Consider the following 24,494-nt stretch of genomic DNA (forward strand, 5'->3'; position numbering starts at 1 on the left):
CCCTAGAATAGGTCTTCAGTGTAACCCATGCTTGCTGTTAAAGGCGACTATGCTTGTCATAAGAGGCGACTAATGAGATGGGGTGGTCAGGCTCACTGACTTTGTTGAGCCATGTCATTGAATCCCAATTGCATGGATCGATGCTCATGATGTCACAACAAACAAACAAACAGTCTGTATTTTCATGGACATTTGTGAGTTTCTGAAGGACTTACAATTGGTTGTACTGGCTAACCTGCTCATCATTCTTATTCCCGCCATGTAGTGAAAGGGGGATATAGGAATGTCATGTTTCCAGAGCAGAACTCAAAAACCATTGGAGATAACTTAGCCAAACATGGCACATAGATAAGTCTAGTGGTGAACTGGTGCCCATTGATAGTTTTATAAAAAAGATTTTTTTGAGTTTCAAGGACAGTAATGAAAATGGCGGTATGGGCGGGGGATATGAGTATGTCTTCATTGATTCGTCTTTGTAATTGTTTTTTTCTCCAATGAAAGATTAGAAACTGACTAATTTGTGATACAATAAATTATAAGAACAGGGGTCCAGTGTGAGGCTTCAAGAAATCATTGATTCCATAAGTCACTATTGTTTGAAGCAATGTCAGATTTAATATTCTGGTAATTTAGGAGTTGAAGCAGATTTAGAAGTCTAATTTGTGACAAATGAACAATCATCTACCCACCATTGCTGAGCACCATTTGCCCTTCAGTAGAGATCACTCTACAACTTGGCTCGGTTACCTTGTTTTAGACAGATGAGCAGGGTCAAACACATCCACACTTATGGTCTGGAATACTGGACTTTAGGATTGTATGTTATTGTAGAAGTATCTTTTTAGTGAAACTGGAAGGACTGCATGTTTTCTTCCCAAATGTGGGGGCACGTGTGGCCCAGTTGTCTAAGGCGCCGCGGTTCGCTGTGCAGAGTTGCATCCCTTGGACACGCCAGAAACCTATGATTGTGAGTTCGAATCCTGGTTCGACCCTATTATGTTTCTAGGTTTGTCAGCACCATACCCGTGCTTGTGGGTTTCACCGAAGTGGTAAACGTCTGAGACCTGCATCACTTCGGGCTTTCCTCCCACATTAGGCTGACACGCCGCGATATAACTGGAATACTGTTAAAAGCGGCGGTAAACCCAACTCACTCACTCACTCTTCCCAAATGTAGTCATATTCTATCAGCCCCAAGTAAAACTATTGACAGTGGAATGTGAATTGCAGAAACATTGAATAACCTGCCATGTATTTTCAGCATGATGAGAACAAGATTCGCTATTTCATCTCGAAGAAGGTTAAATACATCTGGGACCCAGAACGTGATGAGTTCATCCGACTCAAGTAAGTCAAACATCAGAAAGACATATTCTACCACTGGTTCAATCAGCCACCCATGCTTGTCTTAAGTAGAGTTGTGTTTTGGACAAGAAATTGTATTGCAATATACTGATGTTGATTTTTGGTTAAACTAAACAAGTAATAACGAAAATTGTAATGTATTTTTTGTCCTATGTACTGGAACACTTAACAAATAATGTAATACTTATCGTTTGAAAAGCGTATTGCAGTATACCAGTTATTCTACTGACTAGGCTGATGCATGTCATCGTATCCCAATTGTGTAGATCAGTGCCCCTGATACCAATCACTCGATTTACAGACCACTGTCATATACTGGCATATTGCTGATTGCTGGATTAAACAACAAACAAACATTTGCTTCATACTTGATAGATGAGCCAGCGTATCATAAAACTATTCCATTATCTCAATACCCTGGTTTGTTTCTGGTTAGATAGAAGTATGTGTTCCCTATAAATAGACTTCAGTCAAAATACTTTCAAAATACTCATCAGTCGGAAAGCGCACATTAAATCTCCAAAGTAAGTAAGTAATACTTTGTTTGTTTAGGTTAACCCTCTGGATGCCGAGTTTTTTTTCTGACGCACATTTTCCTAAGATAGGAAAAGTGAAGGTTGTGCGAGAATTGCGCTCAAACGGCACTGGATCTACCTCTAGCTATTAAATTACGCAGAGGTGGAGAATATTAAATTTCTTATTTGATTGTGTAAATTTAACTGTAAATATCAAACCGGTTTTAAAAAAAGACACTCCTTAGTGTTGTCCGAGAATTTATTCTGCGTTGAAAAACAGTAAATTTCTCCGCTTTTTATCGTACACCGATAAAAGTACTGTGCGACAATTTTTTTTATTAAGAAGCTTTACGGAAACAGTGAGCGAAAAAAATACTGCCTAATATCTGAACGACATAACTACATATCAAATGGAGTTATATATGCGTATATATAACGACATACATTCAATTCCCAAAATAGCATGCCGTAAATGACGAAAACTGATTTTTCTCTATGACGTCAAAAGGTGACAGAGAGGTTACACACGTACAAAGAAAAGGGGGCATAACTCCACTATGCTTAGCTCTACTTTGTTGTAACTCAGGTCACTTGGTGAGAATTAGCTGTGAGAACGGACAAAATATTTTCGTGGTGTTTTGTTCAGGAGGAACCAAACTATTCCAACACAAATATCAATATTGAAACTGTACACGTTTAGTTATAAAATATACCCATAAGAAATGATGAAATCGTACTTCATAAAAAGGAGGTAATAGAGAAATGGATGGCCTTATCTAAGCTATAACTTAGTCCTTAGATTCCAACATTCTCCTGATTGTGTAAGTGTAATTTGACTAATGTTGCATCATTATTAATGGAGCACAAGCCTTATCACCAAATGTAATGAAATACCCTAAAAATAACACGATTCCTTTTGACGTCATGGCTGGTTTTATGTCTTTCATAACGTCGGAAAAAGACGACACTGGTATTTTGATTAATATATATCTCCCCTAATTTTTGTTCATGGTATGGAAAATCTCGATGTGTGGAACGGAATTTGACGCTTTTTCGACACAACATAAAATGACTGCTCTCACCAAGTAAATAATGTCTTGAATATGTAAACAATTAGTTTATCGTGTATCTTAATTGGACAAGACACGCACCTGTTTGGCATCAGCTTACGTAATGAAATTCCCAAAAGAATATTTCAAAACAACCAAAATTATATTCAATATTGGACATATATTTGTTCATGATTATGTTATTTTTTCTTACACAATAAAAGATGCAAAGAAAGCTCTTTTGGTATAGAATTATCAGGATAATTATATACGTTTGAACCAACGGGGTACCTGGCATGGGTTATATCTTTATACATTTTACAATTCCTGGAGAAATAAAGTAAACTGTTTACTATCCTGTGATCACAATATTGAAATTTTTTTGTAACCATTGATTATATAATGCAAAACGAGAGGAATAATTCGTAAATTGTTTGTGACAAACGCGCACCTGGTGAATCGTTAGATATCACTGTTCTCTGTATCCAACGACATAAAAGACAAATCCGAGACCAAGACATTTCAGGAATGTGTGCATATATTTTACCGAAAAATATTATCCATTTTGTTAAAGTAATATATTCAGTTTTAGTTATAAAATAAAATGAAACGGCTATTCATGGACATGGGTTATATGAACTTATAATATTGACTTATTACACATCCCAAGAAATACGTACATGCTGCAGGTACATTTACACTTCATCTTGTAACACTTGTCCAAAGGAAAGAAATATCGTAGTCGACACTATAAACCTATGACATTGTTATGTAAATAATGTTTAAACAAACAGGAGATTATCAAAGGTTCGTTCATACATGTTGTGGCCTATATGTACGTATGATTTCATTTTGAACATTGACAAATATCCAAAGTGAAATTAATTGTGTGAATTTTTTTATAAAAGACATGCAAAATATACATCATAACTGAGACTGTAAACAGCACGATACAGTGATCGTGTGTACTCTAATTCAAGGACCTTCTCCTCAAAGAAATTACCAAATGTGTACAACAATGTTGACGTATGACATCACTACCTGTGACCCACTTTTACAAAATGGCGTGTACACTTTCAACAGTACGCGGGATTGTACGAGGGGACTTTCGTTGATTCAGGGATTGTATAAACATAAATGTGACATGTAAGTAATCAGAAACATTCTGACAATCTATGTACTGTTATTTGTTGTCATAATTTTCATTGAAACAAACGGAAATAGTCAGAAATTCCGATAAATACCGTTGTCGTTGTGCGTGTTTTTGCGTCAGTCATGGCGTCAACCAGAACGGTAACTTTGACAACTTCTGTTGAAAATATCAAATCATTGCAATTTATCTATTTGAAATTCCCTAATTCTTCCTACGATTCTCTTCCCATGCATATTCTGACAATGTTGAGCCTATATCTTGAACGAATAGACGAATGGATAGCTCAAAATAGGAGAATATGCTACACTGTGTAAAATCTGAATTTTGCTTTGTTTACATTTCAACCATGTTCAGTTTTTCAAGCACAGCGTTCGTTTTCACACCTAAATTATTTTGCTTATTTCATCTAGCCACTTTGTATTGGTGACAAAGACCACTGGTCATTTGATTCTAAAATATATGAGGAATTCAAGGCTGTAGGTATCGCAGATAAGTTTGAAATATACTTGATGTTACAGGCGTCTCATAACCGGTGCACCTGAAACGTGATTCTGTAAACACTATCCAATATGGCGGAAAGTTCACTTCGGCGTTCGTGTTTTCGTTTTTTCCAAAACATTCTAAACGATTCTAGGGTTATCAGAGACGTTTTGGAATGATCATTGGTGATTTCATAAAAGACAGATACCCGTGATCACTAATATGCTATTTTTGAAATTCATTTCTCCGAGTGAATATGCGAAATTTAGATTTCAAAACATGCTGTAAATAACGCCGTGAGTGGTGATTTAGTAATGTGTAAAAAATGGCGACATTTATGATGTACCTAATTTTCAAAGGTCATGTTCAGTACTTTTGCTTGGCCTAAAATGCCAGTGAATGATATCACAGAACAGGGAATTTCACACCTTAATCAAAACTGTAAAGTGTAGTTGTGTGGGTGATGTATTTTGAATTTTATTCGACTTCAAAGTTAGGGCTGTAGAGGAGGGACATATATGTCCCTCTGGCATCCAGGGGGTTAAAGCTTACAGCAAATACCCATCATGTTGATTGTTGGTCGTAATATGAATCACTGGATTGTCTGTTCCAGACTTGATTATTACAGGCTGCCGTATATAGCTGAATGCAGTGTTAAACACAAACACTCTAAAGGGATTTATCTTGACGACTGGTGCAGAGGCCCAAAGTCTGGAGCAAATGACAGTTAAAATTCCCAATGTGAAGTTAACATTTCCGAATTCCCCAGAATTTACAAAAATAAGAACATGGAAAATAATAATCAAGTTTTGAAGAATATGACAATTGTTTCCCAATTTGCCTGCAAAGGGCATTTAGTTTAGAATCCTAGATAAATCTCTGAACAAATTTATGGGACCATATTTTGAAATTGTGTGGCTTCCTGAGTGTAATACAAGGATTGTGTTCAATGTAAAGTTCCTTTGTTTACTGCAGGGGTCTGGAGAAAGATAACCCATGCTCCTACTTCTACCAGTCGAAGGGGCTGTCCTACGAGGACCAACAAAGACGGTTTGTAGATACTGTCTTGATGTGTCACATTTGGAGTTTGATTGAAAGTAATGGTCAGGGAAGGACAATGTTATAATCTTAACTTGAAGAACATGATTGTATAAGCTTAACAGTGGTCTCTCAATGACAGTATTCACTGGCCACCTGTTCTTTGGTCTGGTCTTTTCCATTGCAAGGATTGTGCCTCACTTGTTGACCCACTACTGTGGCACCCCGACTAATGGACTTCTTTTTTCTGATTGGCTGATAATAGAATGGGCGGGGCTTGTGTTGCATTCTTATGCTGAACGATGTCACTGATTTCACATTCACATTTGTTTGTGTTGATTATTATTCTGACAGTCTGTAAAGTTGTTTGTTTTGGCATATTCAGTTATAAGACATGTAAGAACTGTCTTCAATAAGTTTTCGTAATTAATAAGAGATTTCTGGGCTGTATTCTTAAGAAAATTTCCCTCCTTCTTTATCATTAGGATTAGTGATGACATAACATCCATTATTGATGGAAGATTGTAAAATAATGTGTGCCTGTTTGTTTCTTGACAGACATGGCCTGTATGGCCTCAATTCAATCCGAGTTCATGTGACGCCTATAATCCAAATATTCCTCCGAGAGGTGAGTAAGAATTATTTTTGATGAGTTGATATTAGTTAGGTTATTGACAATTTAGTGACAGCCTAAACAGTTACAAATTGTGTGTTTGTGATGAATTACAAGGCCACTAAGGAAACCTTAAGGATCAGTTTCTAATTGGCAATCCCCAAACTGCCTAGTCTTGTGGACAGTGTATGTTAAGTATTCAGCAAAATGGGTGATGGGGGATGCACACTATACGAAGCTACGATATGTGATTGTTTATATTACACGATCACTTGCGGATAAGATCATTTGGTCGGGGACCTTCTAAGTGGTATAATGGATAGGGCGGAAGGTCGGTGTTTCGCTCTCCTGGCCTTGTCATACCAAGACATGTTATCAGATGGTAATTATCCCCCGCCACAAAGTGGGGCGGGGCATATTGGAACAGAGTTTGTCCGTTCTGTCCGGTTCTCAAAGAGGACAAATTTGCTCTAAAACTGTTCAAGTCAGGGAAATGAAATTTTGCACACTGGTGTTACTGGTCATTATCTCAACTTAGTTTGAAAATGGATGTCGTAAATTCAATTTCTACAGAGTTATGGCCCTTGCTCGGTGATTTTCAACTTATGAATGGGGACAAGTTTTCACAAAACCTACTGAAGTTACAATAATGACACTTGGCATGCTTATCGAAGAGATACTTGTCAAGACTGAGTTCACAAATTGGTCCTGTTAATTATTTGTTTTCAGAGTTATGGCCTTTGACCCATGTTATTTTACTTTGTGTATAGTGTGTGCAAAAATTATTGAAGTTAGGTGAATGAAAGTTTGCATGCTTATCTAAGAGATACTTGTCAAAACTTTTTTCGAAAATTGGTCCTGTCAAATATGTTTTTACAGAGGTATGGCCCTTTCCACATGTTTTTAAACTCTGCGCATAGTTGTGCAATGGGGACAGGTATTCTCCGAAAATTACTAAGGCTACAAGAATGAAAGTTGCATGCTTATCTAAGAGTTATTTGTTGAGATTGAGTTTGGAAATTGGTCCTGTCAATTAATTTTTTGCAGTTACAGCCTTCCATCCATGTTATTTGTGCAATGACGGCAAGTTTTCTCAGAAACAACTGAAGTTAACTTATCAAAGAGATACTTATCAAGACTGAGTTTTTTCCAGAGAAAGGGCCTTTTGTGTGTATTAATTTCACATTTAATATTTTTTTTCAAATTACAAAAAGCGGCCCAATGCCTATCTCTTCTTATTATTAGGGGCTATATGAACTATGTGAACAAACAAACTTCTAATGTTGCGCTGTTTTCTTGTTATTGTTACTCTGTCTGGTGTTTGGCATTAAAGGAACTTGTCGATATAATGTGTCTGTGTGGGGTATACATGTTTGGGTGCGGCATGGTATCTCAGTGGGCTAGCACTATAAATACTGGCATCAGCCTCAACTTGTCACCAAAGTGGTGAACGTGTAATAGATGTATCCCCTTTAGTTTTCCTCCCACGTCAAGCTGCCTCCCAATAACGTCATTGAAATACTGTTCAAAGTGGCCTTCAACAAAATGTCTTGCTTTTGCTGTTTGCCAGGTTCTTTCTCCATTCTATGTCTTCCAAGTGTTCAGTATGTGTGTGTGGTATGCTGATGCCTACGAGCTGTACGCCAGCTGCATTGTCTTCATCTCCGCTGTCTCCATCATCGTCACCATCTACCAGACAAGAAAGGTATGAATTCATATGTTTTAGAATAGGTTGAAAGAATAAAAATCTTAAAAGCACAATTTCGCCCACCTCAGATTGCAGATGTATGTGTTCACATCAAAGAATTATGTATGCATTAGGTTTAGCAACAAGATGTATGTGTGTTTGTTATATTGTTTTGTCCACCTGCTATCAGGAATTTTCACACAAAATATAATAATAATTGAAATGTCTAGCCTTACTAGAACAGATTTTTGACTGACTATTTTGTATCCTTTCTATGCCAGATTAAAGTTAAATATTGGGATTGCATCATTTTTCATCTGAAGCGTTTGTTGACAAGATGATAAGTATAATGTAACTAGTCATGAACAAGTGAATATTTGATGAAAACAGTTGTGTTACATGGATTTGAAAATAAAATGAATAATGTACCCTTGAGGTCTTCTGTAATAATATGCATTGTGCAAAAATGCCCAGTGGTTTAAATGTTCTCCTCACGCTGATGGTTGGTTGGTTTGTTGTTTTACATGACACTCAGCAATGCCCAGGTTGGATACCCCACATGGTACAATGTGTGAAGGCCATTTTCTGATTTTGCTAGAATATTGCTAAAAGCTGCATAAAATGAAACTGACTCACTAACATTATAACAGTACTTTGACATGATTGACATGAGACTACTAAAAAATATGAGCATCATTAGCACTTCTATATTAATGATCACTGGTTGAATACATACTTTATCATTTATGACCATCACAGATGCAGCGAGCATTACGTAACACCATCTCAGGGTCCACCATTGTCACTGTGTGTCGCGGTAATGAAGGTGAGTGATCCATGATCCATCCGTGGATGAAAAGCTTCCCAGTATCCACATGTTTTCAAGTGGAGATTCCTGACAGATGATATAAGTCCCTGCTTGTCTTCTCAAACGGATTCTGAGGAAGAATAGGTCTCTTGTACCAGTGAATAGGTCCCAAGTACATGTGTGTCTTCCTGTGTATATTCTTGGGAAGAATAGGTGCCCAGTACACATGAATGTATGCCCCTGGATATTCCATGAAAGACTGGGATCCCGTTATTTCTTTTGTGTTCCCCCCCCCCCCCCCCCCCCCCTGTGTGACCTGGCTAATCAAAATGCTTGTTTGTTTAGCACAAGCTCCTCATCATGCAAACTGATGTGATATAGTTAAAATATATTTGTCCTTTTGATATTATGGGGGTCCTGTTGTTGTTGTTGTTTTTTAAGAATAATGTGTACATGAAAATAATGGATAATTATTTTTTTGCCCAAAATTTTACCAAAAGAGTAATTATTTGCTAGAATTTGTTTGTTTTTTCCACCTCTATGTATTTTTTTAACATGTCATTGAAAAAGTACTAGACATTCATGTTTCCTGCATTACAGTATACGATGACATTTCATCAGAGGACTTGGTGCCAGGGGATGTTATTGAGGTTCCTCGACGTGGCTGTTTTATGCAGTGTGATGCTGTACTCATCAGTGGCAACTGTATCGTCAATGAGAGCATGCTTACAGGTGAGGGGTTTAATCACAATAACTGGGTCAAGTGGGTCCCACTCAACTTGTTTGTTTTAATGCTGCACTCGGCAATTTTCCTGCTGAATGATGGCGGCCTGTTAATATCAGTTTTGGACCAGACAATCCAGTGATGGGTATTTTGAGTAAGAATTTGGTGTGACATCATCGTGCCTGTGCTCATGGGGTTCATCCTGTGGTAAATGTCCTCTGACACTTTGGCCTTTCTCTCCACATAAACCTGACTAAAACACTGTTCATAATGCCATTAAGGCTTAAAAAAATAAAAGAATTGGTTCTCAGGCAATGGCTTTCAGAACTTATGTCTGGGTGGGTGGGCAGTGTATTTTTTTTTGGTTGTTCATGCTAGTATGTAAACAAAATTTGTTGAATGTGTAAGGTTTGTTTTTTTTCAAATTGAAATAAAAACAAAACGTGCACAGACTTTATGATGATGTGGGCGGTGCCTGAGAACCAAGACTATTATTTTTTTTGGCCTAAGACTGCAAGTCTCTCAGTGATAATGACTACTCTTAAAATATTTACCGGTATGAATATCTTTCAGAAGGACATTGCTATTTACAGCCTTATTTGTATTAACAGTAAACCCTCATTTTTCAGGCGAGAGCGTACCAATCACTAAAACACCGCTTCCAAATCCACAACTTGCCAAAGATCAGAAAGAAAACATGTTTGACATCAAACAACATTCAAGACATGTTTTGTTTTGTGGCACACATGTGATCCAGACTCGTTACTATGGAAACCAGAAGGTGAAGGCTGTTGTAGTGAGAACTGGTAAGAATAAATAATAGTGATGTAAAAATATGTTTTAAAATATTTCTGTAGAGTTTAGTGATATTGAAAGGTATACCGTATTTGACATAATAAGCACCTAGGGCGCTCTAAACATTAGAAATAGGGGGCTCTTATAAGAATATTATTTTGGTGGAAAAAACAGAGTTGAAAGATCGTAAATTTTTTGGTTTATGCTAACAGCCTGAAATGTTTATATACGACAGATATATTTTTTCAGAATTTAATTGCCCATAATTAAGGGTGCATATAACACACGAGTGCATATTATACACAAATAAATTAGTCTTGTGTATAGTTATATAGTTAAAAAACATGTTAGAATGCTTGTATCATCAACAGAGCAGAGCTGCATCCCTTGGCTGCTTGTTTGAATTGCTTGATTATGATCGCTCCGCTGTCAGTATCTGTAATCATGTTTCTTAAGTAGATTGAAAGTTTTTTCACATCCTTTAAAAGTCAATATAGGAGTGCAGTAAAGAATGATATGTTATATGTGAAGTTAAGTAGAACATTAACATATAGAAAAAAAATGGACAGATGGACATTTTATTCATATTTGGAATTTTAGAATGTTACGTACTGTCCCAAGAGGAAGTTGAGTTGCCACATGCTGCAATCTTTATTCAAGATGTTTTACTTGCCCCATTTGTTACAAAAGAGATGACAGCCAGTGCATTTGGCCGGTTTAAAATCTGGCTGCCTGATCTGTGTGAAATCTTACATTCAATTATTTTTAGGAAATTTTAAACGGGCTTTATGATGTGGATTTCTTGTCTAATGCAGACATTGGTAGGCCCGAGTTTACATTTTCCTTCACAAATTAACCTGATTCTCTTTAGAGAGGTCAGCTCTCTTTTTCTCACTGTAAATCTCATGAAAATGATATTTTCATTGTAATTAAAGAGTAGCAGTAGCATGATTATGGAAGCAAGAACTGATGCATGGTAAGTACTTTGTTGTCAATGTAAGTGTTGCCGTCACCTGCCTGTCTATGTTTCAGGGTTCATGACTGCCAAGGGTGAGCTTGTCCGAGCTATCCTATTCCCCAAACCAGTGGACTTCAAGTTCAACCGTGACACATACTATTTTGTGGGTGTCCTGGCCTTTATAGCATCACTGGGCTTCATCTACACCGTTGTCTTAATGGTAAAAAACGATTGTCTTGACTATGAAACATGATTGTCCATGTTAACCATGTTAATCTAATAAATGAAAACATTTTGTCCCCCACCATGAAGTGGGGCGGGGGTATAGGATTACAAAGCACCCCAATCTTTATAGGACTCTTTTTTTATAGTATATATTTACTACTATATGAACAAACAAAATTTATATTCGTCCTATGGCAGGGGGATAGTGATGACATTGTTTTCCTGTTAAACTTATCCTACCTTCGATCATATGTGGAAATGTTCTTGAACCATGTTTCCAGCTTCTGAAACAAAAACATTCACCCAAACACACACCTGCATCCCTATGGTTAGTAACCAACAACTGGGTTAATGACCTGCTGCCCGTGCACAGTAACCTTACACTACCTGATCATGTATGTATCTCTGCCAACTCATTGTATCCGTGTTAGTGGTTAATATTTCTTCAGTAAATATTTGAATGTCAGTGATGACTGCAACTTTTATTCAGTTTGCTTTTTAGACTGTTGACTATATATCCAGGTGAGCTGCTGTGCTATGGCACTATTTTAAAGAAAACCTCCTCTGTAGTATAGTGGAGAGCAGAAGGTCTGGGGTTCGATCCCTGACCGCGTCATACCAAAAGACGTTAAAAGATGGTACTTGTTGTTACCCTGTCTGGCGGTCGGCTCGGAGTCAGTATACTGTGTCTGAGTGAGGTATTCATGTTTTACACACACACACACACACACACACACACACACACACACACACACACACACACACACACACACACACACACACACACAAAGCAATAATCGACGTTAAACCCCATTTTACCTCAACCATTTAAACAAAACCTGAAACTGTTGTCAGGTCCAGGATGGGGAGGAAGCTGGGGATATTGTCCTCCGAGCACTAGATCTGATCACCATCACCGTCCCCCCTGCTCTCCCGGCTGCCCTCACTGTCGGCATCGTCTTTGCCCAGCACAGACTCAAGAAGGGAGACATCTTCTGCATCAGCCCTCGTGGCATCAACATCTGTGGGACCCTCAATGTTGTCTGCTTTGACAAGGTTAGTGTCCATCTTGCAGGTTAGACATTTGTCAATGAGCACAAGGAAACAAACATTTCACAGGTCAACCTGTTTTCACTCAAAATCTAGTTATGTTCCGGTAATGATTAATCTGATATTAGCTGTGACGTCGTGTGTGAAGCATATGGATGGTTCACCTCAATAATGTCCCCAATGTTAACAATTAATGGGGGTCCTGAGATCCTTGAGGATTGCTGCTGTAGTGCTTGTATCGAGGAACCCTGTCTATCTTTGACTTTCAATGCTTAAAACGACTGATTTTGTCGCTGTAGTTTTTGTATCTAGAAACGCCCTCAATATCTGAGTTTCAACGCTTAAAACGTGTGAGCTTGCTGTCATGCTGATTTTAGCAATATTCCAGCAAGCCCATGGCTTGTACTCCAGAAATGGGTTTACACATTGTACCCATGTTGGGAATCGAACCAGGGCCTTCAGTGTGGCAAGCGAATGATTTAACCACTACGCTACTCCACTGCCCCCAATTCTAATACAAGACTTTGAACACAGCCAAGTGGAGCGCCATCAATTACTGGTTTACTCGAGTATTTCAGTTCTCAAATATATTGGTGGAATATTGCAATGCAAATAAAAGAAAGAAATCAACAGCAAAATCAAAAAATAATCCTGTGTTGCCTCAATTACAGACTGGTACTCTGACAGAAGATGGGATGAAGATGCAGAGTGTGGTACCATCACCCAACAACAGGTCAGTTAGGTTTATAGATTTCTAACATATGATTTTTAGATAATATTTTCATATGAAACACATTACATTAAGTAATACGTTACCACTGTTTTACCGAGGCTGTTGTCTCCCACAACTGCTGCTATAGCAAAATCTACCACAGAGATCTCAATTACCTCATGCAGCACGTGCGTAGCCACCTAGCTGCCATGTGACACCCTTCACTCTTGTCTCTTCGCTTGCTCTAGCAAGACGTACAATAAACTGCTCAAGCGTTCCTGTTTCTCCGACCATTCGGTGATATTTATTACTGTTTATTCTCTCTAATAAACTGTGCTTTTACGGGCGTTTGCTGTAACTACGCTTGGAAATATTTTCCCGCCAAAAGGAAATATTTTTCCCGCCCTTTTTTTCTATATACTTGCGGGGTGTCTCGTATGCACGTTGCGTCTTACGTTCCCCTGTTCTAGTATATCTTGGGTTTTTTACATCACTTATTCCTCTATAGTTATATGTGTATGTTCTATATTCCCATTGCTCGTTTATTTTCTTGTGAAAATACTCGTTTGTGACTATTTGTGGTGCGTGTGTTGTAACCATGTTTTGCTCTTTGTTCATAGTACAAACAAAATGTCTGACATGGATGTTTCGCCGTCCTCCACCCCCTCTACCCCCGCAACCAGGAGCTGCGGGGTGTGCCGCAAGCGAGCGCTACCGGCTGTATGTGCAGTCCGTTTCCACCCCTGTGGTGGCCGGCTCGTCCGGTCGGGGTCCCCTTGCGGGTACCACCACCACGGCTGCGGCGGATCCCTTGGCGGTCCGTGGGCTGTCCGGGGATTCCGTCGCTGCATTACTTGCATAACTTGTGGACTCCAAGCTGGCGGCCTTATCTTAGGATAGGCCGCTGGCTGTTCCGTCCCCGGCCACTTTGGTGGCCGCGGGGTCGGACGCGGGGTCCACCGGTACGGCGGCGGCTCCCGTGGTCACCGGTCCTTCCCCCGAACCGTTGCTCCCGCTATCGGTTAAGGACCGCGTGGCCATGGTTTATGACCTCTTTGAGGACATGCCCCGGCCGGTACCGCGGGGAATCCACGACTGTGGGTTCCTCCGAGGTATACGATGAGTCTTCCGACATGGCTTTCCCCGCATCAACCTTGCTGCGCGGTATCAAGCCTTCCTTGGAGAACGTCTTCGCGGCGGCCTCCGGTCGGGGTCTCCCGTTGCCGCCGACGTCGTGGAGAAAGGGTTTATTCCCGGTACATGACCTTGCCTTTCCCGAGGCTGGTCCTACCGCGGAGGCCCATGTTGAGCGGTTGGGTGTCCGTGCCCCACCGGCTGCTACGGTAACGCAAGCTACCTTGCACCAGCTGGACGCCCTCGCTCGGCACTCCATGTCTCACGGAGACACTTACTTGGCTGCAGCGGCCAGTCTGGTCGAAGGTTCTCCCACGGACCGTGACCAGCGCATTTACTACTGCCTGCTCAGTTTAAATGCTTCCCTGGAGTACATTGCCGAGGACTCTCGGCACACACTTGCTCTTGTTGGGTCCCTGCATAGGCGCCTGGGTGCCGCTCCTAACTGGAGCGCGCCCCAGGCTGCTGCGGCCGGTAGGTCTAAGGGGTCGGGTTCTTCTTCCTCTGGGAAGTAGCCCCGCCCTGAGGGCTCCGGTATGGGCAATCAGCTGCCCTTTCGCGGGAAGACGGGGAACTGGGGGAAGCCCAAGTCGTCTAAGGACGGCAAGGGCCCCTCCAGGTGACTCTCATTGGAGGGGTTCGTATGCCGACAGCGCCAACTTCGGTTGGCCCTAAGGCGAACCCGAGTCACTTGGCCCTGGACAGTTGCACCTGCCGCAGCCTGTCAGGCCCCCCTTTCCTTCCCCAGTGGGAGCCAGACTCCAGACTTACTGGGAGAATTGGGAACAAGTGTTCGACGACCCGTGGGTGGTCAACACGATTCGGTACGGCTATCGGCTCGATCTCAAAGCGAATCCGCCGCTCACAGTTGCCCCGTCGGCAGGTTTCTATTCGGAAACCGATCTTCCCTTCCTCGCCGATGCCATCGGCAGGTTGGTGGAGAAGAGGGCAGTTCGGGAGTTAGCTCTACCAGAAATAACACCGGGGTTTTACTCCAGGATATTTCTAGTTCCCAAGAAGGACAGTGCCGAACTCAGAATGATTCACAACTTGAAATCGTTCAACGAGTTCTACCTGCGCAAGCCGCCCAAGTTCAGAATGTTGAGCTTGGCGGACCTGAAAGCACTGATCATGCCGGCCGACTGGCTCGCTTCGATCGACCTGAAGGATGCTTATCTGCATGTTCCGATTCACCCGGATCATCACAAGTATCTCAGGTTTGTCTTTCAAGGCAGGCACTACGAATGGGTTGTACTCCCATTCGGTCTTTCATCCGCTCCCTGGCTGTTCACCCGGTTAACCACCCCCATAGTGGGGTTCCTCCTCCGGAGGGGTGTCCGGTACTTCGCGTACCTGGACGACTCGCTAGTAGCAAATCGAATGACGGACACCCTGTCACGCCATCTCGTTTTCGCACGTCGGCTCTTGGAGCAATTGGGGTGGATTGTCAATCTCCCCAAGAGCGAGTTAACCCCTTCTCAGAACTTGCAGTTCATCGGAGGTCGGTTCAACACGGTGTCCCATCGCCTCTTTGTCCCCCCAGACCGGTGGCACAAAATTCAGGCGATGATTGCCAAAGTCTTAGCGGTGCAACAGACTGTTCACTTTTGGGAACAGCTGTTAGGGCTACTTGTATCAGCCCAGGCCTGCACCGAACGGGGTCGGCTCCAACTCCGCCCGCTGCAACGGTTTTTAATCCGGTTGTTAGCTACGGAGGTGAACAGTGCGACCGTCGCCCTCCCGGATCGGCTCCGACCGCATCTGGAGTGGTGGACGGTCCCTTACAATGTCTTATCAGGAGTCTCTATGCGGCCCTACCGGGCCACGTTGAACCTGTATACAGACGCCTCTCTAGTGGGCTGGGGCGCCCATCTAGAGGGGGAGGTGAGCTCGGGGCTGTGGTGCGTAGACGAACTAGGTCTTCACATCAATTGTCTCGAGTTCAAGGCAGTGATCAACGCAGTCAATCACTGGAAGCATCGTCTCGTCGACGCCCGGCTCATGCTGGCGACAGACAACACGACGGTAGTGTCCTATGTGAACAAACTGGGGGGAACCCACAGTCACTCGCTACTCGATCTCACGTTCGAGTTTTACGCTCTGGTGGACAGTGTCCCGTGCCAGATACGCGCCCGTCACATCCCAGGTGTGCGGAACGTACTGGCCGACGCTCTATCGAGGCCTCAGGATCCGAGCCCCACAGAGTGGATGCTGAACCCAGTAGTGTTTCAGTGGCTGTGCGAACGTTTGGGTCGTCCGATGGTCGACCTGTTCGCAACGCGGTTCAACAATCAACTCCCGTTGTTTGTCTCACCAGTCCCGGACCTGAGGGCCATCGGTCACGATGCTCTCGCGTTAGACTGGACGGGCTTGGACGCTTATGCTTATCCGCCGACAGCGTTGATACCACACATTCTAAGCCGGCTCCGAGGAGTTCGCTGTCAAATGTTACTGATCGCGCCCATGTGGCCGAACAGATCGTGGTACCCCGACTTGCTGACCCAGGTCACGCAGTCGCCACTTCCACTGCCTGTGAGACCGGATCTCTTGATCCACCCTCACACCCGTCAGCTTCATCCAAACGCAGGGCAGTTCAATCTGCACGCGTGGTTGTTGTCACCGAGCGTCTGAGGAGTAAAGGTTTTTCTCGCCGGGCGTCTCGGGCATACGTTAGTATGCATCGTGATTCTACCCAGAAGGTGTATAATGCACGTTGGGTTATTTTCACGAAGTGGTGTTGTAAACATCACATTCATTCGCCAGATAAGGTATCTGTGCAGGATATTGCTCGTTTCATGTCTCACTTGCGAGAGACCCGGAAACTCTCCGGGGGTTCCATTGCCAACTATGTCTCGTCCGTTGCTACGGTACGGGACGTTGCTATGGGTACCAGTCTCTCCAAAGAGCCGGTGATACGGCGTATTATCAAGGGTTTCAAACAGCACGATCTTAAGAAGGGCCGCCTTCGGGCACCGGCCTGGGATCTTTCCCTAGTGTTGCAATCACTTACGGAAGCTCCGTATGAACCCTTGCATGTGACTTGGAAAACAGCATTTCTCCTCTCCTTTGCCACGGCGGCACGTGTATCCGAAATTCATGCACTCGATGTGGCCAAGGTACGATTCGATAGGGGTGACGAAGGGCCTGCTCATGGGCTTCGTCGCCGAGAATCGGGCAAACGGAGAGAGAATTCACTGTAAGATCACTCAAAGAAATCTTACATCCTGCTGATACTGAGGACAGAGCGCTGTGTCCGGTTAGGGCCCTTAAGTATTATCTTAAGGCTTCGAATGAACGTAGACAAGGGCGTGACCGTCTGTTCATATCGTGTAACCCTAATCGCACGGTTGACATAACTCGCAACTCGATTGCGTTGTGGCTTCGTTCTGTCATCAATCTGGCGTACCGGTCTCGGGGGTTACCGGTGGTCGGAAGGAACGCTAGCAGTCAGGATTCGGGTTGTAGGTGCTCCCCACCGCCTACTGTGGTAGTCAGCCTCGGTATAACAGTGGTAACGTATTACTTAATGTAATTTGTAGAATTTTCCTATTCGGAATATTCTATAAGTAATACGTTACCACTGGGCTGCTGCCCGCCCGTCCGTCCCCCGAGCACTTGCTCTCGCAAGAGACAAGAGTGAAGGGTGTCACATGGCAGCTAGGTGGCTACGCACGTGCTGCATGAGGTAATTGAGATCTCTGTGGTAGATTTCGCTATAGCAGCAGTTGTGGGAGACAACAGCCTCGGTATAACAGTGGTAACGTATTACTTATAGAATATTCCGAATAGGAAAATTCTACAAAATCCTTGTTTAAAATAGAAGTTTAAACCTTTGCAAAATATAATATTTGGTATAAAGTTGTTTAGATATAATGTGGGTAAAATAGAATACCGTATATCGCTGTGTATAAGGCGAGTTTTTCGTACCTAAAATGAGGGGGTTAAGAAGGGGGGTCGTCTTATACACGGAGTCGAAGATCTCACATTTTTTTCCACTGGCGATGTCAACTGGCATCAGATAGCCAGCCCAGCATTTGACAATAAAACTTCGCATTTCGTCCTAAATAACTGTTCCAATAACTATTTCCATACATAAACATGATTTGTATCTCTTTTCCTTGAATAAAGTTTAATAATTTCTGCAAATAAAGTTGAAATGACCCTCGCCTCGATGCAGATTGTCAAACCAGCTGACACGGTAAAACAATCAACATCCGTGAGTAGAGAGCCGGAAGTACTGGTAAGCATTTGCATAATGCACATGTGACCTAACATGTGATAACCGGTGAAGCTGAAATCAATTCCCGCTGTTTTTACAGTTGTATTAACAACTTTTGGAGACAGTGTGAATAACTTATTGTGGAATAAACACGCTGAATGTGAAGCAAATATAAACCTATGGAGTTACGACATAGTTAATTGGAGATTAAATTACTCACCACTGTCTCTTATATGTTATTACTTCATAAATGAATTTTATTTTACGGGCACAAATTTGGTGTCATACCGTGTAAACACAAAATGGCAACATGTGCTGGAGTTACACAGGCGACCAATCATCGTAGAAAAAACAACGCAAGATAAACATATTTTTATTGCATATATAAGGTTTGTGTGCGCACTTGTAATGTGCTTCATTCAAGGTCGCCTTATACACGGAATATAGGATTTTGGGTTGATTTTGAAGGCGTGTACAGGGGGGTTGTCTTATACGTGGGGTCGCCTCAACACAGCGATTTACGGTAAGTGAAAACAAGTTGTTGGGTTGGTATTTGTGACGGACAAGCGAAAGAGCTTTTCCTTCATGAATATTGGTTTATTCTTAAGTCTTAAAATGTGACCGGGGACTAATTCTCTTAAAAAATCTAAGCGAATCACAAATATGCTGGTCAGAGACTAGTTATTCAGGAAGAGAAGTGACATTTCCATGTGGACTAAATTTTTGACATTCGATGGTAAATCTGTAGCCGATCATTTTTGAGGACGAGTGAAAATATGTACTGCCCAAGGTTTGTACAGGCTTGAAAAACCTTACAAAAATAACAATGAAAGTGTTTAAATTGAAATTTTAATTATTATTTTTTGTTAGTTGTGAAATTAAATATCTTGAAAAATTTATGATGTTCGTAGTACTTCTTAGACCTTGCATCTAAAATATAGTATGATTGATTAAAAATGACGGTTGAAAGCCTTGAAAAGGACTTGAATTTTGGTGTTCATTATCCGTATGAACCTTGACATCCCCTCCTTTTATATGATCATAGTTATGTCATACAATGTAATATTAAGTATAGTGATATTCAAGAATCTGAAACTTCTTTTGAGTAGTATACAGTTGAAGGTCTAAGAATGCTGAATGTATACGAGGCTCAGGCTTATTTATGGTCACATTGTTGATGCTGATTGCTCCTTCTCTCAGATTCGAAGAAGAAGTGAGTGACATGACCAAGCTGAAACACAACCTGCTCATCTACGGCATGGCAACGTGCCACTCGCTCACGATCATCGATGGCACCGTCACAGGAGACCCACTGGACCTCATCATGTTTGAGGCTGTTGACTGGGTAGGTGGCTGCCTGAGAGTTTGGGCAAAGCTCTGACTTGAGAAAAATCATTGAATTTGGCAGTCAGCCTTGAAAAGGCCTGTCATTTTAACTCCTTAGTGCATTCACTGCTTACCTAACGACAATGAAGACAGCACTCAGCGATGGTCTTGGGTGAAAAAAATGTGTTTCCATTTTCAACTCCTGCTTTTTTGTTTCCCGCCATTTTGTATTTGTGTTACAATTATTTACCTACTACATATTTAATAACATGTTTGTGTGTATTTCAATACTGGTAGTTTTGGCGTTACATAGAGTTTGCGTATATCATTCCATTCAATTTTACAAGTTGAAAGTGTATACAATGAAATGCTTATCCTGCATTATGACGTCTAAGGACCACCAGTCGTAGACATGCCTCCCCACTTTGGCTTCAAAAACCTCTAACGACAGGCAGTATGTCATCAAGGTCACACGACAGCGGCGATGGTCCATGCAAAAAGCAGGAGTTGAAAATAGAAACATCTTTTTTTCACCCAAGACCATCGTTGAGCACTGTCTTTGTTGTCGTAAGGTAAGCAGTGAAATGCTCTAAGGAGAAATGCAGAAGTATACAAATGTAAAAAATGTTTTGATATTTCGAGTTTTATTAAGAATTTAAGTAGGGGTGCCTCACACTCTGAAGCAGCAAACATCAAGGATTTCTTTCTTTGTTCAACAGATATTCGCCCTGATAATGTTTCGAGGTTTGTCAGCACTATAACTGTACTTGTGCAGTTCTAAGCTGTGTTAAACCAAACTTACTCACTGATGACGTTGGATTTTGCTCATGATATCAATCACTGTTTTTTCTGGCCTATTGACAGGCTCCCAAGTGTGTCATTTAAACAACAACAACAAACAAACACTCACTCTTCATCCACACACACACTCATCCACCAACTCACTCCGTGTTTCAGGTGTTGGAGGAGCCAGGTGAGGAGGAGACGAGGTTCGACATGATGGTGCCAACTATTGTACATCCCCGAACCAGGAACAATCGCAACTCCATCCTAGGAGACGACAGTCAGGTGGGCACAACAAAACTAGAAAACTGTAACATTTCTTTATGGAAGCAACAATTTGGAGTCCAAGGTCTTCTCCAGTCTACATTAATGCTGTTACCTTACTTCTTCCCATCAGTATATATTGAAATTTCAGCCAATGGGAGAGGACATCGGTGTGGTGAGACAGTTCACCTTCTCCTCCAGCCTGCAGAGAATGTCGGTCATCACACGCAACCTGGGTGCCAACAACTTTGACCTGTTCGTGAAGGGAGCACCGGAGATGATCACAAGTCTATCCAAGGCTGAAACAGGTACTTGAATTGGTTCTAAAACTTCGGTACTCTGATTCGGTCATGTGGTGGTCGGGATGCCTAGTGGTTAAAGTGTTCGCTCGCCACGCCGAAGACCCGGGTTCGATTCCCTGATTTGATATTGCTGGAATATTGCTAAAAGTGGCATAAGACCATACTCACTCGCCTACTGTTTCGATAATTAATCTGCATCTCATTTGCGTGTTAATGTGGGGTTTTGTTTCGAAAAAACGCTTTCACTTATTGTTTTAATCCGTTTTTATCCGTTATTGTTGGCTACCTACTCATGAAATACTCTCGTCCCCATACTTTTTCAAGCAAATTGGTTGGGTCCAAGGTGAGATTAATTTTCTCCTTTGTCTGTAATGTGACATAACCAGTCAATCCTTGTAATAATACCCCCCCCTCAGGTTGTAATGTCCTGCAAATACTTTTTCGAAAATATCGGGTTGGCACATTTTTCAATGTCTGGTTTACACTTTATCAAAACGGACAAGTCTGGCTGTGGGGTAATAATGTTGAACAATTATTTGTTTCGGGTTCAGATTCTAACATTCAAGATATTTTCATAAATTTTGAATATTCTTACTTAGAAAAACGTGACCTTTGTATTTCACCCAAAATGAAATTGTTGGGAATAAATCTACTTGCAAATGCCACTTATAGAACGATGCAGACATGGTGTGAATATGAAAGGCTTATATATCTGTATATAATGTATCACTATATCATTGATAGTTTGGACTGTCCAGGGCCCACTTGCACAAAGCGATCTTAGCGCTAAGACTATTGTAAGCCTATGTTAAAGTATGTTAAGATCATCTTAGCGCTAAGATCGCTTTGTACAAGTGGACCCAGATCAGATTATCATTATCGATCTTCCATGATGTATACCTGATGTCACGATCTGAAAAATACTATCTTGAAAGTGAAAGTGTATCCCGTGGATAAGCCGACCTCTTTCTACAGAATCTTTTTTTCTGGTCCTCAAAATTCGGCTTATACTCAGTCATATACGGTAAACGATACAGAACAAATGGTTAGGAATTTGAAAATATCGGATCTACTCTTTCTGAAGTGAAAATCCATCTGCTCCAAAATTGTTTGAATGTTTGGGAAGTTTTGCTGACTTGGGGCTGAATGGGTAAAGTGACCCCCAAGCTTTCTTATTTTTTATTTCAGTTCCTGCGGACTTCCAGGAGGTGCTGATGGCGTACACCCAACATGGCTACAGAGTCATAGCCCTGGCCTGGAAACCCCTGCCACAGAAACTGAACTACGTCAAGGTACAGCGAATCAGCAGGTAATTCCCAACTACTGAGAAACATGTGATTGTATGTCACAGCAGCCCAATGATGGTGATTGTTGCTAATGCTTTTAGCCATTGTTGACAGTGGCATAAAAAGTTGTACTTGATCCTTTTTAATTTTTTTCTGACTGTATTATGGATAAAATACTGTTTAAGCAGCATTGCACCAAAATGTCAGTAAATGTCAGTAATGATATTTTCTTCTCACTGAAATTCTGTGATATATATCCATTTTTAATTTGTATCTCCTGGAATTTTATTTTGAAATTTAATCAAGAGTTGTCTTCTCCTTGTAGGGAGCAGGTGGAGAAGGATCTCAACTTCCTGGGGCTGCTGGTGATGGAGAACTGCCTGAAGCCAGAGACCACCCCTGTCATCCAGACGCTCCGGGAGGCGGCCATCAGAAACATCATGGTCACAGGTAGGTGAAGCCAGATGAACCCTGTCATCCAGACGCTCCGGGGGGCGGCCATCAGAAACACCATGGTCACAGGTAGGTGCAGCCAGACCACCCCTGTCATCCAGACGCTCCGGGAGGTGGCCATCAGAAACATCAAGATCAAAGAAAATATACTTAGACCGATAAAGGAGGTTTCAGGATTAGTCCAGTTTTGACACATTCTCCAAGTTATTATGCTTGTGTGTTCTGCAGGTGACAACATGTTGACTGCGCTGAGTGTGGCCCGGGAATGTTGCATGGTGGACCGCACTGACAGAATCATCTTGGTGCAGGCATACCCACCACAGGACGGCAAGGCTGGACCGCAAGTGGAGTTTGTTTATGCGGATGAGAGGGAGAAGAAAGTTGAGGAGGTTATGTCAGTTGTGAGTTTGAAAAATTTGTGTTATTTCAGGCCCACCTCTGTCATTTTCATATATTTTGCACTGTGATATGTCATATGTATCCAAAGTTATCAAGGAAAACATACTGCTGGTAGTTTCAGCAGAATAATGTTGTTTTGCTGTATTGATAAAGAAAGCTCATCAGGAAATGAAATTGGTGTGGCCTTTGTTTTGATTTCCCCCGTGTTTCTGGGATGTGTTCTTATGAATTTCTTTGTACTATGAATTTCAAACATTTGAGATTCATTACGACTGGAAGGTAGTATAGTGTGTCTCAAGAGTCGTATCCATATTGTGCAGGACGGACAGTACAACATCCAGATTGACATGGACAACCAGCGGTTCCACTTTGCTGTGACTGGCAGGTCATGGTCGGTCATCAGGCAGTTCTTCCCGGACATGCTCGCAAAGGTGAATCTCTAATATCCAACATGAGAATTTTTTATTTTAGAAACATTTAGTATTTTCAAGATGTGCATTTTCTCATGCTTAAATGTAAGGTGTTCAGAAGGATAGTGTTTTTTCTTCAGATTGTTGTGAGGGGAACAATATTTGCCCGGATGGGACCAGACCAAAAGGCTCAATTAGTGGAATGCCTGCAGACTCTGGGGTAAGTAAAAAGTAGATGGCAGAATTAGTGGCCCATGAGGCGACATTTTTTATTATTACTTGGTTTACGGATACGCCGCTCTTTCAAAGTCCATATGTTGAAAACTAGCTGGGATCCATCAAAGCTTGTTAATGCCAGTTTAACTCTTCCAACACTGGCCAAGAAGCCACGAGTAACCAGACATCGCAGGCTGGTAGACCGGCCAAAATAGTATCAATTTTATTAACCCATGGTACCTGTCATGTGACAATCACAATGTCTGTAATATATATTCCACTTCACTTTATCATTTTTTTAAATCAATAAATTAAGGATTATTCACTATTTCCTGCAATGTTATTGAAAATCTTTCCCATTTGTGCACAAGCAAGGGATTTAATCAAATGTTATTGTCACTCCAGGATCGGAATCAAGCATTCATCAATGTAATGGTCATCTTCCCGAGGCAAAGGAGTTTAACTGACTATAAAAGTCCAGTTTCTGGACTAACGAGTCAATGCATAGTCCAATCATAATCGCACATCAA

General features: G+C 41.7%; 1 protein-coding gene across 1 annotated transcript in view; it reads left to right on the plus strand.

Annotated features, from left to right (window-relative positions):
- The window catches only part of LOC139471843 (polyamine-transporting ATPase 13A3-like), a 49,032-nt gene that overhangs the window by 20,078 nt on the left and 4,460 nt on the right, over nucleotides 1-24,494 (plus strand). Inside the window, exons 6-23 of the mRNA XM_071254341.1 lie at nucleotides 1,262-1,347; nucleotides 5,538-5,612; nucleotides 6,159-6,228; nucleotides 7,784-7,918; nucleotides 8,660-8,726; nucleotides 9,309-9,440; nucleotides 10,062-10,238; nucleotides 11,260-11,405; nucleotides 12,266-12,466; nucleotides 13,132-13,193; nucleotides 19,726-19,870; nucleotides 20,809-20,919; nucleotides 21,050-21,206; nucleotides 22,389-22,509; nucleotides 22,812-22,936; nucleotides 23,168-23,340; nucleotides 23,659-23,769; nucleotides 23,889-23,968. Of these exons, the coding sequence (XP_071110442.1) occupies nucleotides 1,262-1,347; nucleotides 5,538-5,612; nucleotides 6,159-6,228; nucleotides 7,784-7,918; nucleotides 8,660-8,726; nucleotides 9,309-9,440; nucleotides 10,062-10,238; nucleotides 11,260-11,405; nucleotides 12,266-12,466; nucleotides 13,132-13,193; nucleotides 19,726-19,870; nucleotides 20,809-20,919; nucleotides 21,050-21,206; nucleotides 22,389-22,509; nucleotides 22,812-22,936; nucleotides 23,168-23,340; nucleotides 23,659-23,769; nucleotides 23,889-23,968 (2,174 nt within the window). The remainder of the gene's footprint in view (nucleotides 1-1,261; nucleotides 1,348-5,537; nucleotides 5,613-6,158; nucleotides 6,229-7,783; nucleotides 7,919-8,659; nucleotides 8,727-9,308; nucleotides 9,441-10,061; nucleotides 10,239-11,259; nucleotides 11,406-12,265; nucleotides 12,467-13,131; nucleotides 13,194-19,725; nucleotides 19,871-20,808; nucleotides 20,920-21,049; nucleotides 21,207-22,388; nucleotides 22,510-22,811; nucleotides 22,937-23,167; nucleotides 23,341-23,658; nucleotides 23,770-23,888; nucleotides 23,969-24,494) is intronic.

The sequence above is a fragment of the Haliotis cracherodii genome, unplaced genomic scaffold, assembly GCF_022045235.1.
Source record: "Haliotis cracherodii isolate W230 unplaced genomic scaffold, xgHalCrac1.p SCAF_23, whole genome shotgun sequence".
NCBI lineage: Eukaryota > Metazoa > Mollusca > Gastropoda > Lepetellida > Haliotidae > Haliotis > Haliotis cracherodii.